We start from the raw sequence: 13,891 nt of genomic DNA, 5'->3' as shown, positions 1-13,891 counted from the left end.
AATTAAGAATTTAAAACTTGTATACTATTAAAATATGGATTATTAGCTAAGATTTTATGCTATAATAATTTGTATAGTTTAATAAAAGTAGTTTAATAAAATTTTGAATGTAAGACACTAAAACTGTGTCATGCGCAGTAAAATGTCATTGTATTCTTTGGTTCATTGTCATTTTCCTCCTCGTACATTTTTATCCTTCCCTTTTTTTTTTATTGTTATTGTTTGTTCTTGTAATTTTCTCATATGTATTAGTTTCACCTTGTAGCTTTCACTGTTGCTGAGTTCTCAAAAAGATATCCTCGAAACATTCCAAATCAAGCACAATCTTGTGGTGGATCAGCTTACTAAACTTAGTCTTGTACCAAAACACCTCTTTCCAAGCTCTACCCTGACAAAGACATCCTCTGGGAAGAGGTCTTCAAGTTCTTGTGGATCAAATGTAGGAATTAGCCACAATAGACAAGGAACTGTCCCAGGGGTATGAATCTTTTTTTTACCTTTTTGTTTCATTGAAGATTATTTAAACATTTTGCTGTTTGTGCATCAATGATCTTAGAAAAACACATAGGTTCAAGAAATTGGTTCAACACAAAGATATGAAACCCTGTAAAGTAATATGAATGCTTTTGAAAGGTTCACCTTTTGAAAGTACTCATTTTATAGGGTTTCATATCTCTGTTTTGTTATTTGTGCAGTAATTCAAGTATATTTCCTGTGATTGTCAGATTGACTGAGAAAATTTAAATTCTGATTCTAAACAAATTTTTGATGATTAATATGTTGTTGAAATATTTGTTCAAATGATTGTTTTTGAATTTTCAGTTTTAATATAGTAGTATCTGTATCTTTTGAGTCAACATTAAAACAAAAATCTTCTGCCCAAATAACTTATATGCTACTACAGAAACCAAATGTTGAATTCATCTTTGGAATTGAGTACATTCATAAATGTTCATCCAAACAGTAATTGTACCTCAATTTGTGTTGTATCAGTTTTGAGCACCTTGTTACCATAGTCACTGAAGAATATATTTTAAAGTTGTTGTTTTTTTATCTCCTTAATCTTTTGTGCTGTATTCCTAATGTTTTTTACAGAATTCTCAGTCACCAAATCAAAAGGCATTTATTAAGTCCAAGTATTTAGGAGAAAGTCTGTACTATGTCGAAGATAATTATATAGCAGTAGATGTACTTGACATTTCAGTTAATAAGGGAGATGTCGTTGGGGTGATCAAACAGCAGGATCCAATGGGAAGTGAACACCGCTGGTTTATAGACAATGGAAGTAAGTGAACGTAAGAATTCTTGTTTGAAATAATTCATTCCAAGTCAGACTTCCTTATTCCAGTTGAAGACTGTGGTTACACTTGCATTATTAGGCTTGATATCTAGAAGCCATTATAATAAGTACATGTAGTTAGTTGTAAATTTTGTTATGATTGAGAGAATTTTAAAATTGGTTGAATTACTTCAGAGCTATTTTTAGATTACATCTGTGATAACATTTCTTTTTCTTTTAAAAAATGTTTACTGGCAGAATGCTTTAAAGAAGAATTGTAATTCTTTATTAGTTATTTTTTCCATCAGTAAGTAAAAAAAAACAGGACATTGTTCATACTTTCATATTGTTTAAAAGAAACTTGTATTTTCATACACTTTAATATTCAGCCATAACATAACACACAACTGTGTGTTAATTTTTCAGCAAACAAAGGTTATATAAAAAAAAATTGCTGTAAAATGTTTTGATTCTATATAAAGATTAAGTTATAAACATTAATACTTTCATCAGGCAACAGTGTTAATATTTACATGGTAATTGACTGTTTTGTATTTTCTGTTTTAAATTCATTTTAAAATAAAGGCTTGATCAGTAGACATGATTAGAACTCTTGCTTGCAAATCCAAAGTAAAGTGTGTTTAAAACAGTTTAATAGGTTAGTAAACCACATAAATACATACAAGAAAACTGTCACACTAACATCATTGCTGCATTCCAGTGATAATTATTGTTAGATCACCTATATCTCTTCTGTAAAATATACTTAATTCTGAAATTGCTTCAGTCGTTTTTTGTGAATTTATCCACAACTAAGATTGAAATTCATCAGTGATGGTTTAATTTTTTTGAAAACCCTACCAGTTTTTTGATACAGTAAATCTTCTTTTCTAAATATCACATTAAACAATTTGTTACTGCAATATGAAATAAGAAATTTGTTATTATTTGGGTGATGGGTGGAGGTCTTTTAAAAAAAAAAGCATTTGTAGGTTATAGTTTTATGAAATATCTTTTTAATTTATTATTCACTAATTGCATTTTTTTGTACATTTTTAGGTGTTAAAGGTTTTGTACCTGCAAAGGTTTTAGCCAAGTTTAGCCAAGTTTCAAATTCAACTCAAGTAAATGATTATAGTGATAGATATCAGACATCTTTTCATGAAGAAAAACACAGTCCTCACACAAAAGAAGATGTTTCACCTCATGACCTTAGTGTTCAAGAAGAGCCTACTAGTTTGAACAGTGATGCACCCTCAAATAGCAGCACAGATCTTTTCGTTTATGAGAATATAGATACAAAAAGACTTGATCATTCTAACCTAATAGCTCCATCTCTAAGTAAGTTACCAAGTGATGAGTCAGGAAACTACTGTCCTGGTTTTCAAGATCATTTATTAACACAACAGATAAGTACAAGTGAAAGTGAAGATCAAACTCCAGTAGTGAGCCAAAGTTACTCAGAAGAACCATTTGAAAATTTAGAAATTGAAGTAAGTGCTTCAGTCAGTCATATCTATAAGGTTTTGATAAAGACAGATTGTGAAGTATTTAATATTAGCATAACTTGATTTTTCTAATCCATTACCAAATCTTCATCTGAGCAAGCTTTGAGATTGGTAATTTTTCCTTCTGTAATTTATTTCGAAGGTTGAGCCACAAATGTGGCTCTCATTATTTTTTGGTAAGTGAGAGTAAATTTGGGATTAAAATGTTTTTCAATGTATATGAAAAAAACTACAGCTTATTGACTGCAAAATATTTCTATGTTTTATTTTTCTGTATTAAAAATCAACAAAAATTGAAAGGTTAAAGGTCTTTTATATTTTTTTGATGTATTAAACTAAAGCATTTGCAACAGTTGAAATCTTTCAGCTTTCATGTGTTAAACTATAGAATATTGTTGATGGTTAAAGGTAGAAAGTTAAGATTACCATCTTTTTTTGTGTTAAACTACAACAGGCAAGGGATTTAAAGCCTTTCAGCATTATGCATTTAATTAGCATCTTGTAACCATGAAATATAACTGAATAAACTAAGGGTATCTTCACAAAATGTTGTGCACAGAAAAATTACATTTTTTAATTTATGAAGTCTTACCGAGTCAATCTGAATTATTTTAATGTTAAGAATAAAAATACTTCATCTTACAAATTTTGTATTTCATTTGCTTAACCTCTAGGATCCTAAATGAATATCAAAAAGTTTTCTACTGGTAAAACTATATGTTTTCTTTCTTATAATTCTTTATCCTAATACTAACTGCAGCAAAATTATGTATAGTGAAAATTAAAAAGTGAAAAATATAATTAAAAATAATTTTTCTAGAATGACTGCAGACAGTAAAAAAACAATTGCAGTTATTTAATCTAAACAGCCTCAGGCTTGTAATAGTCTACATCTGTTTTTATTTAACTTTATTTTTGTTGTTCTTTGAACTATATTTGACTAGCATAATATGGCAATAAATCTCCCAGTGAGGGCTCAGTGGAGGCTATGGCAAACAATGTATTAAGTCACATCATGCAAAGTGCTGTCTGTGTGCATTTGTCAAGATTAAATAAAAAAAGAAAAACTTTTTAAGTTTTCCTACCTAGCCTAATAAGTTGTTCAAAATATATAGCAATAAATATAAAAACCAGGAAATTTTGTACTTTAACCTTGAAACCTTTTGCATGGGGATGTGTGGTTTAGTGAAATTATTTTTTTTCTCACTGTGTTGGTTGTCGAGAAATACTTTGTGCTTTCAATTATTCATTTTAGAGCGCACAAAATACATCATATACTAGATCAGAACTTTCAAAAACTACTATAATTTATCAAATTTTCTAACTAACGTATAAATAGGTTAGAAAAATTTCATTACTTCTTAGAGCAATGTTTTCAATCCAAACACAGCAAGTTCAATTCTCACAGTGAATTATCTGAACTACATAGTGTAGGATTTTCTCTTGCCATTAGTTATTAGCATGTCCATTAACAATATCAGAGAGAAATACATTTTTTAAAAGACAGAAGATATGCGAGGGACATGTCAGTGTGGGTTGAATAACTATAGTGAAATCTCAGTAAAGCAAGAAGATGAGAGGTTAAAATTTATATTTTGGCTTTTAAGTGTGTAGATTGTGTTACTAATTCATTAAAACAATCTGAATCCCTTGTAAGGGAAGAGAAAAAAAATTTATAAATGAGAAGTTACGGTGCCACCAAGTTAAGTGATCGAGAGGTCCAGATAGAGAAGTTATTTAAAAATTTCATTTTGCAATTAAAAAATTAACTTAGATAATTTAAAAATCTGAATTATAAAGTATGTTTTGATGTCAAGGCTTACTGACATCCATTGATAATAAAGTAGTTTAAATTTGAAATGTAATTCTGTAAAAAGGTGATGTGTACACTTTGATCCACCCATATCCATAGTATTAAAGTTTTATCTTCCATGTGAGTACCATGAAAAAAACAAACTAAGAAAGTTTTCCATGTTTTTTGCTTGCATTTCCTAAATTTCCACTGCCTTTAGCCTTTTTTTTTTAAATTCACCTTATGTTGATTTCTGCCTGTTTAGTTTTGTTAAGAAAATGTAGTGTTTGAAACACATACTTTTGTTACAAAGCTCTTTTATGGGAAATCTAAAATTTAGGAATGGAGATGTAAATTACTGAATGGTAATTTTCTTAGAATGCTCATTTTCTTCCACACACTTTCACTAATTTTTTTAAATAAAATTATCTTAAGCAAACTTGCAAGTATACATCTTCTAAATAATATTATGAATATATTATAATTCAACTATCTGTAACTTCAGAAGTCGAGTTTACTGTTTTAAAATTTATTTAATCATTATCAGTTGTATTTTCATATTCCAAGTTCATTGTTTTTGTTGATTTTTTTATTTTCATATTCCAAGTTCTTTGTTTTGTGAAATTTTTATTTTCATATTCCAAGTTCATTGTTTTGTTGATTTTTTTATTTTCATATTCCAAGTTTATTGTTTTTGTTGATTTCATATTTTTCATATTCCAAGTTCATTGTTTTTGTTGATTTTTTATTTTCATATTCCGAGTTCATTGTTTTTGTTGATTTTTTATTTTCATATTCTGAGTTCATTGTTTTTGTTGATTTTTTATTTTCATATTCCAAGTTCATTGTTTTTTGTTGTTGTTTTTGCCACTGTTAATATAAAAATTGTGAATAATCAGTTTTTATACAACAGTTTAAACTTGTTTGTTTTAATGTTTTGATTAATTACATACAATGTGTGTATACCACCACTGACTACATATATGTTATATCTATGTCACAAATACAGTTAAAATTTTATGTTGTTAGTACCAGTCTAACAAACTTCATTAATGTAGTGTTATATTTCTTTTCCCTATTACAGTATTATTATGCAGCATATCCATTTGGAGCCATGGGACCTTATCAGTTAACTCTGGCTCTGGGACAGGTGGTGGTGGTTTTACATAAAGGTGACCTAGAAGGCAATCCTGAATGGTGGTTTGTTGGAGACAGGTTTGGGAATGAAGGTTATGTTCCATCAAGCTATCTCAAAAAGTATACTGATTAACATTAATCAGTGTGAATATTGTGGTTCTGGAAGATTGCCCAGTTAAAAAGAACATTTAATACTTACATATAAATGAAGCTCACTGCGTACTAAAATATGTTATTGTTTTTCTGAATAAAACAAAATTATCAAAAGTTGGTATGTTTTTGTTGTTGTTCGTTTAGCTTCCAGAGTTTATGTTTTTAAAAAAAGTATGTTACACTTCAATAATGAAATGCTTGAGCTTTTTGGATGTGAAAACATTGAGTCATGTATAGTTTTCATTTACACTTCCTGTTAACTGAAAATATTGATTGTACATATAAATGATGGTTTTATTCTCCCTTTTTTTTATTAAGGTTGAACAATAATGCTTTCAAAACATTTATTTTTGGAAACTCAAAACATTGATGAATGTTTCAGACTAATTAATTCATAAAACAAAAAGCTATACTTTTTTTGTATGTTGGTGTTCCATCAAGTGAAATTATTGAAAACATTAAGACAAAAGTTTAAAAAATGTTGCTTTTTACTTGATGTTAACATTTGATTTGTCAAGTTCTGTGGAATTTTTGTATTATTTATCTTTCTGGTTTCTCCATTAAACTTTTAAAGTACTTATAAAGCTTTGTTAACTTCTGCTTTTAAATTGGAGAAAGTTTCTTTATCTTTCTCTTTTTACTGATTACTAAAATAATTAATGCTATTGCATGTTAAAATTTAAAAAAAGATTGTTTTACTTGACAGACTTGTGAATTTTATTTAGATCAGAATTGTGTGTAAATGTACCTTTAGTTGTTTGTTGGCCAATACTTTTGAACTATTCTGTATGATAACTTCAAAAAAAATTCAGAATTCCTATGTGGAATAGTGTTTCACCAAATTTGAAAAATATTTATAAATAATTCTTATTAAATTTTTTGTTTTCCTGTAAAATGTGTAATTACCTTTCTTTTTGACATACTTGGAATTCTAATAACTGTATAAAAGATAAAGTCCTCCAGAATAAAGTTTAAATTATCTATAGAATGAAATAGATTTTAGATATTTTTTTGCATCAGCTATTAATATTTCCATTTAAACTATTGTTAAATTTGACACCTTTATACATTTTCTTTAAAAGAGATGTACACATTTCTCATATTTCATTCACTTAAAAATTAAGTTATTTTTTTAGGTTTTATTTTTTGTCTCCTATTGAAAATCTAAGAATAATGCAAAATAAGTTTTTGAACTAAAAGTTTCAAGCTTCAACAGCTTGTAAAAATGAATATATAATAACATTTAAATCTTATAAAATTGAAAATTAGAATAATTATGTAAAAACTCAAATTTTCACTTGATAGTATGTTTGTATAAAATACTGCTTCTATTTTAACATAATCTAATCTTAAAGTACTCAATTTATATCTTGGAAGATACTAAAATGCTTGATGAAAATTCATAGTCTGTATTTTTTTAAGAAATTGTTTTGTGGCATGTCAATAACGTTTAATCATTTACATCTGTAATAGTTAGCTTGGATGTTTTTCAAAGTTTTTTTTTTAAATTTTTCTAAAGAAAATGTGGAGTTACTCCTTAACCTCAAATAATGTTGTTTTCATAAGACATTAGCGTAAATACTACTTAAATGCTTTGATGTTTTAGGGTAGAATGTAAATGTAGATTTATGTACATGCTCCTTCAATATAATTGACAAAACAATTAAATTATGAACTTATGAATGTCAGTAATTCAAATATATTCAAACTACTTTGGAAGAAGGTAAGAGGATGTAATGAGATCTTAAAACCCAGGTTAGTATTATTATAAATTTCATACAGCTTTTACACTGGCGATGGTATCGGCATGGGTATGAACTGTTCATTGTATATTTTTTTGTTTAATAAATAAAATATTTTATTTCATTGGCCTAAACACGATTCTAAAGCTAACTCCTTTTAAAGTCCAATATTCCAACGTTGTGTTTACTCATTTATTAATACTTAATATTTGTTGAAGTATTTTATGGTGTATTGGTGGAATTATAAAGGAAAATTTAAAACGTGAGTGGTTTTATCTAGTGAGTATAATTGCCATTGTTAAGGTTATTAAAAACTTGGTCTATCCAAGATGGGCAGTTTAATCATTATAAGAGGGAGCAACTGTTTTTATGTACTCACAGAGATTGGTTATCAGCAACTTCGACTTGTGAACATTTGTGACATATCTCGGCTGAATTATTAAGAACGCAAATACAGAAGCATAGTGAAAGTTCTCTCTTTGAGATTACACATTATATACAGTAATTTAGTATAAAACGCCTAACGAAACAATGTATACACAAAAATCCTTAACGTTCATTGTATGTTTTATATATTCTAATTGTACATGTATTCTTAACAAGAAGTAATGTTGTACTTTCTGTGACTTTTAAATGCTGTGAAAAAAAAGAAAGAAAACAGGCGATATATGTGTGTGAGTGTGTTTACTACACATGTGTATAACAAAGTTTCAACGTTAAGTAACTATGTTGGGACAACCGGGCGAAATAAGAGCAGAGATTCAGTTGAACGAGCCTGCAGTTTTAACAGACCGTATACAGACACAGGTATACATAAACTATGAAAAGCTGTAAATGCACTGAGACACTGTGAAGTGTTTTTGAAAAGAATAACGAGCCTATTTTTCTTTCTGAGAAGTCTGAAACTATTTGATGTTGAAACTCCATTAAACTAACTTATATTACATAGTGCCACTTAGTTCATGCAAGGTTCCTCATTCGTCTGCCAAAGACCAACGAAGTGACTCTTCCTCAGCCAGAGGACTTAAACAGTCAATCAGCACTTGGAGCTATGTTCTTTTATGACAGATAAACTACAACTCGTATATTAAAAAAAAAAAAGATTTGTCTTATTTTTTCTTTCCTCGTAATGGTTTTAGATAAAAAAGATTTGGTATATAAAAATGAATACTGTGTTTAAACTGCTCGCAAGGAGCTATTAATCTTTTAAAGCGTGATTGTGTAGTTAGATATCTACGCCAAGTGTGTGACACTTATAATATATTACAAAATGGATACATCGTTAAGTAATCGATATTTAAACCACTATTTTAATAAGTTTAGTTATTTCACAATGTATATGATAAATATTGTCCTCCAATGGCTCAACAATAAGTTTGGGAGCTTATAACGCTAAAATTTGGAGTTCGATTCCCCTCGGTGGATACAGCTCGGATAAAACAATGTGTTGCTTTGCACTTAATATTAATACATTTATAAGACACTCCCAAATATCAGACGTAGTTAGTATACTGTTGAAACAAAATCATTATTATTCAAGATACTGATCTTTATAACTTTTACTGATACTTATAAAAGTTATTTTTTTTATAAAGTTATAAATGTTATTTTTATTATTTTAATATAAAAATAATACAAAAAAAGCAGTTTAAGATGCGATCCAACCAAATATTTTTCAACAAACAATCTAAAGTTTGTTGAATTATTCTATATTTTACCATTAAATGAAAAAGAAACGCGTCTTCTTGAGATACGACTTACCAAGCTGTCGGCTACACGAAGATCTACGAACAAAAAAAGTTGTACCTTCAGTTTAATAACTGCTATCACAAACACGCACTGCTAGAAATAACTAGTTATTCTTGATTTCACTTTCTTTTTTTACCATGTTTGAATATATATATACGCTTTTAAATATGAAGGGCGAATGAAACCTGGTTATGCTTTAAAGCCCACAAAGCAACTTTAGGCTATATCTTCATTTAATCATAAAAAGTGTTGTTTTTGGCTTTTCTTTGCATATAGACGCTTGATACATTAAGAACGACTGAAATAATAATTTGAGTAATAATTATTATATCCTTGTTACTTTATAGATTTAACAGATATTTATTGTTACTTTATTAACGTTTTTACGCTCATACTGTCAGCTATAAACGGCTACTGCTATGATTTTCCTTGTTTATGAGCTTGTTGCTGGCCTAATTTAGAATTTTTTTTAAACAAGTTCTTAAAAATGCTTTAAAAAAGAGAGATAGAGAAAGGGACCCCAGGACCCGTGCTGGCTCTCGACGCTCCTGCCTACACTTAACGCTGATGTGATTAATGCTTATTAGCTGATTTCTTCATAATTTTATAAGTATTTACATATTTATCTATTGAAAAAAATATGTAAATTTAATCTATGCATCTTAGTGCTGGTAGAAAATTGTATTTAACATTAAGAATAGTTCAGAAAAAATATAAATTAACTTGTATTATGTATCACGGGAAGTATAATTCTGTAGAAAAAAGTAACTATTGCATTAATATCTGCACGTCTTTAAAAACATCATTTATTGTTATAGCAACTTTCTGTATTATGAAAAATATATATTTTTTTAAAAACTTGTCACCAAGGGATTGTTTGTTTAGAATTTCGCGCAAAGCTACACGAGGGCTATTTGCGCTAGCCGTCCCTAATTTAGCAGTGTAAGTGCCTGGGAAGGCAGCTAGTCCTCACCACCCACCGCCAACTCTTGGGCTACTCTTTTACCAACGAATAGTGGGATTGACCGTCACATTATAATGCCCCCACGGCTGAAAGGGCGAGCATGTTTGGTGGGACGGGGATGCGAACCCGCGGCCCGCAGATTGCGAGTCGAGCGTCCTAACCACCTGGCCATGCCGAGCACTTCACCAAGAGAAGCATCACACATCTACTAACAACCATAAATCACAGCATCATAATAATATTAACATGAAGCTTTACTCGGATACTGTCAACAATATATTTCACAGAAAATATCATTCATGTTAACAACGAGAAGCCCTCCAGCGGTAAGTCTAAAAACTATTAACAGAGTTTCGATGCCCATGGTGGGCACAACGAAAACATTTTATTGTGTAGCTTTGTGCTTAACAACGAGAAATAACATTAAACATTATCCTTTCACAAAAGCGATAAATCACATAACATTTCTTTACTGTGGTATTTTACATCTTCGACTCGACAAAGAAATAAGAAGCTGGGATATACATTTATCGAATGAAACAACTACGTGGTTTCTAAGACTGGTAAAAATAGGGTTGGTATTCTGTGCTGCAACTACAGGACAAAATCTGAAAATAACTTCACTAAACGATCATATCTGACCAAGAAATATTTTTGCTTAGAACAACATTATAATTCTTAGCTTCGCCAGACTTTCCAGAATACAATGTTAACATACAAGCCCCACTAAAAAAAAAAGGGGGGGGGGGAGAAACCAAAGTTTCCAACTTCTCTAACTCTAGGTATAACAAACTGACTTGAAAATTCATCACGGTTAGCTCAACAAATTATCAAGCAAGTCAGCCAACCGTGAAAAATAATCAATTCTGAGGCAATGCTTAGGAATCAGTGTGGCAAAGTCTCTAAGGGCAGGATTAGCAAAGTTCAAAGTGGAACACATCCTGTTCGCCTACAACTTGTAAATAAATACAGAAACGTGTATGTATTTTAAAGAACTGCTTGAATAAAAATGTTCATTTGCTAAGTTACAGGATTACTCAGCTTATATCTACATATAAAACTATCAACAGTTGAACATTACATGTAACCATTATTAAGAATTGTTTATCACTGTAAGCGTAATTTTTCTGTTAATAAATTTATATCGTGTGTCGCTTCATTACTCTGTTAACAACTGTGATCTACAAGACGTGTCGGCTCTTTATTAATCAACTGTAACGTAGGGGAAACAATGAACTTGAATTAACAACGGAGAGACACTAGAAATGTTACTATTTTATTCACAACAGTGAGATACATGGAATATAATTTTTTGTTAATTGTAAAATGCAGGAGTTGTAAAGCCTCTACTAACTATTCGAAAAATGACCAACAAGTGTAGTGCTGGCGTTTTGTTTCCATTTTAGTTTTGTTCATTACATGTTTGTTTTATATTTCTTTCCAAAATCATGATAACTTTTTAAGATGAAAGTGTCTGCTTATTCATTCTCTACTTACTCCACAATTGTGCAAAACACAAGATCAGCATGAAAGGTACACTCAGTGTGTCTGCGGACTTACAACGCTATAAGCCGGGTTTCGATACCCGTGGTGGACAGAGCACAGCTATCCCATTGTGTAGCTTTGTGCTTAACTTCAAACAAACAAATCGATTTTGCTACATGAATGGTACATTCATTCTGACTCCGATTTTGACACAAGTTATCTAATCTGAATGAAATAGTGATTCATGATATTAAAAAAAAAGACAAATTGCCAAAATAGAATTCTAAAAATATCTTTTTTTTACTTTTACGTTATATTTATTGGCTAAACGATGGCGAATGACAAATGGTACATAACTTGCACAACCATATATCAAGGCACGAAAAAGGAGACAGGAATAATTTTATGTCGTTTTTTCACGATAGTTGATGTTGGGCAATAAATTTACGCCTGCTGAATAACTTTTTGTCTGATTTCTTGGGAATGAGGGTAATTTTAAACTCAATATGCTTAAAATACACAGTTTCTTTCTCAGTTCGATATCTTGTGCTATTAGAATATACATTGGCCACGTGCCTACTCGTTACTAAAATCGCTTCGACACGTGTATACAAGTACCGCCTTTCTCTCATAACCATCGTGACTGTGCGTGAGGTGGATTGTCTGAATAAAAGAATAATAATGATACAAGTCATTTAGTACGTCGTCCTTTTTTCTATTACATGTTCTTCGGGACCAGAGATACCAACGACCAATGAACATGAAGATTTATTGTGTCTACATAAGATTATTATACACAACTCTAGCAACGGTATTAACTAAGTAAACAGATTCCAACTGTTTTGTTGTCACAGTAACCAGAACCTCGGGTGTCGTTTGTATGTAGAAAATTACCAGTAAATGACAAAATCGTTTATTCCACCCATGTATACTGTTACCTTATTACTTTTTGTACGCCGACACTGACTTGTACATTATCGAAATGAAACGACGCTAAAGAAATTACAAAACGCTGAAATGATCAGTGCAAAGGTAAATGTTACATCGTGAAACAACGTTACTCCATTATCCAAACTAGTAGTGATATACAGACTCTGCTACATAACAGATGCATGGTTAACGCCGGCCGTTTACAGTGTTCTAGTTGGTCTCGGTTTGTCCTGTTGAATTTGCATGTTTTGTTTGAGTTTGGGTTGTTTTGAATTTCGCGCAAAACTACACAAGGGCTATGTGCTAGCTGTCCCTAATTTAGCAGTGATAGACTATAGGGAATGCAGCTAGTCAACACCACCCACCACCGCCAACTCTTGAGCTACTCTTTTTACCGTTGACCATTACATTATAACACCCTCACGGCTGAAAGGGTGAACATGTTGGGTAACGACGATTCGAACCCGCGACCCTCAGATTGTAAATCGAGCACCCTCACCACCAGGCCATGCCTGGTCTGTTTTATTTGAAAAACATAAAATTAGGAATGTATTATATTGACTTTACAGTAGGGTAGGAAGGAGTTGGAACGTTCGGATGCTTGACTAGACATGCAGATTTTACAATGAGAGACTGAAAGTATAAGTAGCTGATGAAAGCAGCTCCCGTACTGCCAAAGGCAGCTCAATCTAGGAGGTCTGGGGGCATGACTCCCAGAAAATTAATATAATAACATAATTTACAGTTGCTATGTGAGTCAAATATGTAAAAGTGATGGTGCTATAGCTTTAAAAGTAGGCAACCCAATTCCAGAAATTTATTCTGAACCAATATGAAAAACACCGTCAGAAGTCAAATTTTTTTCTGGATTTTATAGAATATCTAAATATCGGAAGATATCATTTCATTAACTTGGATGAATATATATATATATATACAATAACAAATTATCAGTTGAATAATTCACATAATACAACTAACTAAAAATGTGATTTATAAAATGAACAAATCTATAATTTTTAGATCGAAAACAGATTCATGTAGAAGTTCCAACACCCACATAAAGGAATAATAATTGGAAACTTATGATTTTGTGGATTGTTTCAGATGGGGAGCAAGCTTTATTTTGTAAGATTTGAGAGGCAAAATCGA

General features: G+C 30.6%; 1 protein-coding gene across 6 annotated transcripts in view; it reads left to right on the top strand.

Annotated features, from left to right (window-relative positions):
* The window catches only part of LOC106459286 (dynamin-binding protein-like), a 79,162-nt gene extending 72,262 nt beyond the window's left edge, over window positions 1-6,900 (top strand). For all 6 annotated transcript variants that reach the window (XM_022385735.1, XM_013918897.2, XM_022385734.1 and 3 more), the window contains 4 exons: window positions 266-478; window positions 1,096-1,285; window positions 2,339-2,772; window positions 5,664-6,900. In XM_022385735.1, coding sequence (XP_022241443.1) covers window positions 266-478; window positions 1,096-1,285; window positions 2,339-2,772; window positions 5,664-5,849 — 1,023 coding nt within the window. In that variant the 3' untranslated portion in view covers window positions 5,850-6,900. The remainder of the gene's footprint in view (window positions 1-265; window positions 479-1,095; window positions 1,286-2,338; window positions 2,773-5,663) is intronic.
* The last annotated feature ends 6,991 nt before the right edge of the window (window positions 6,901-13,891 follow it).

This window comes from Limulus polyphemus, unplaced genomic scaffold (genome assembly GCF_000517525.1).
Source record: "Limulus polyphemus unplaced genomic scaffold, Limulus_polyphemus-2.1.2 Scaffold587, whole genome shotgun sequence".
Classification (NCBI taxonomy): domain Eukaryota; kingdom Metazoa; phylum Arthropoda; class Merostomata; order Xiphosura; family Limulidae; genus Limulus; species Limulus polyphemus.
Note: the sequence above shows the minus strand (reverse complement) of the source record. Positions and strands in the feature narration are given on the sequence as shown.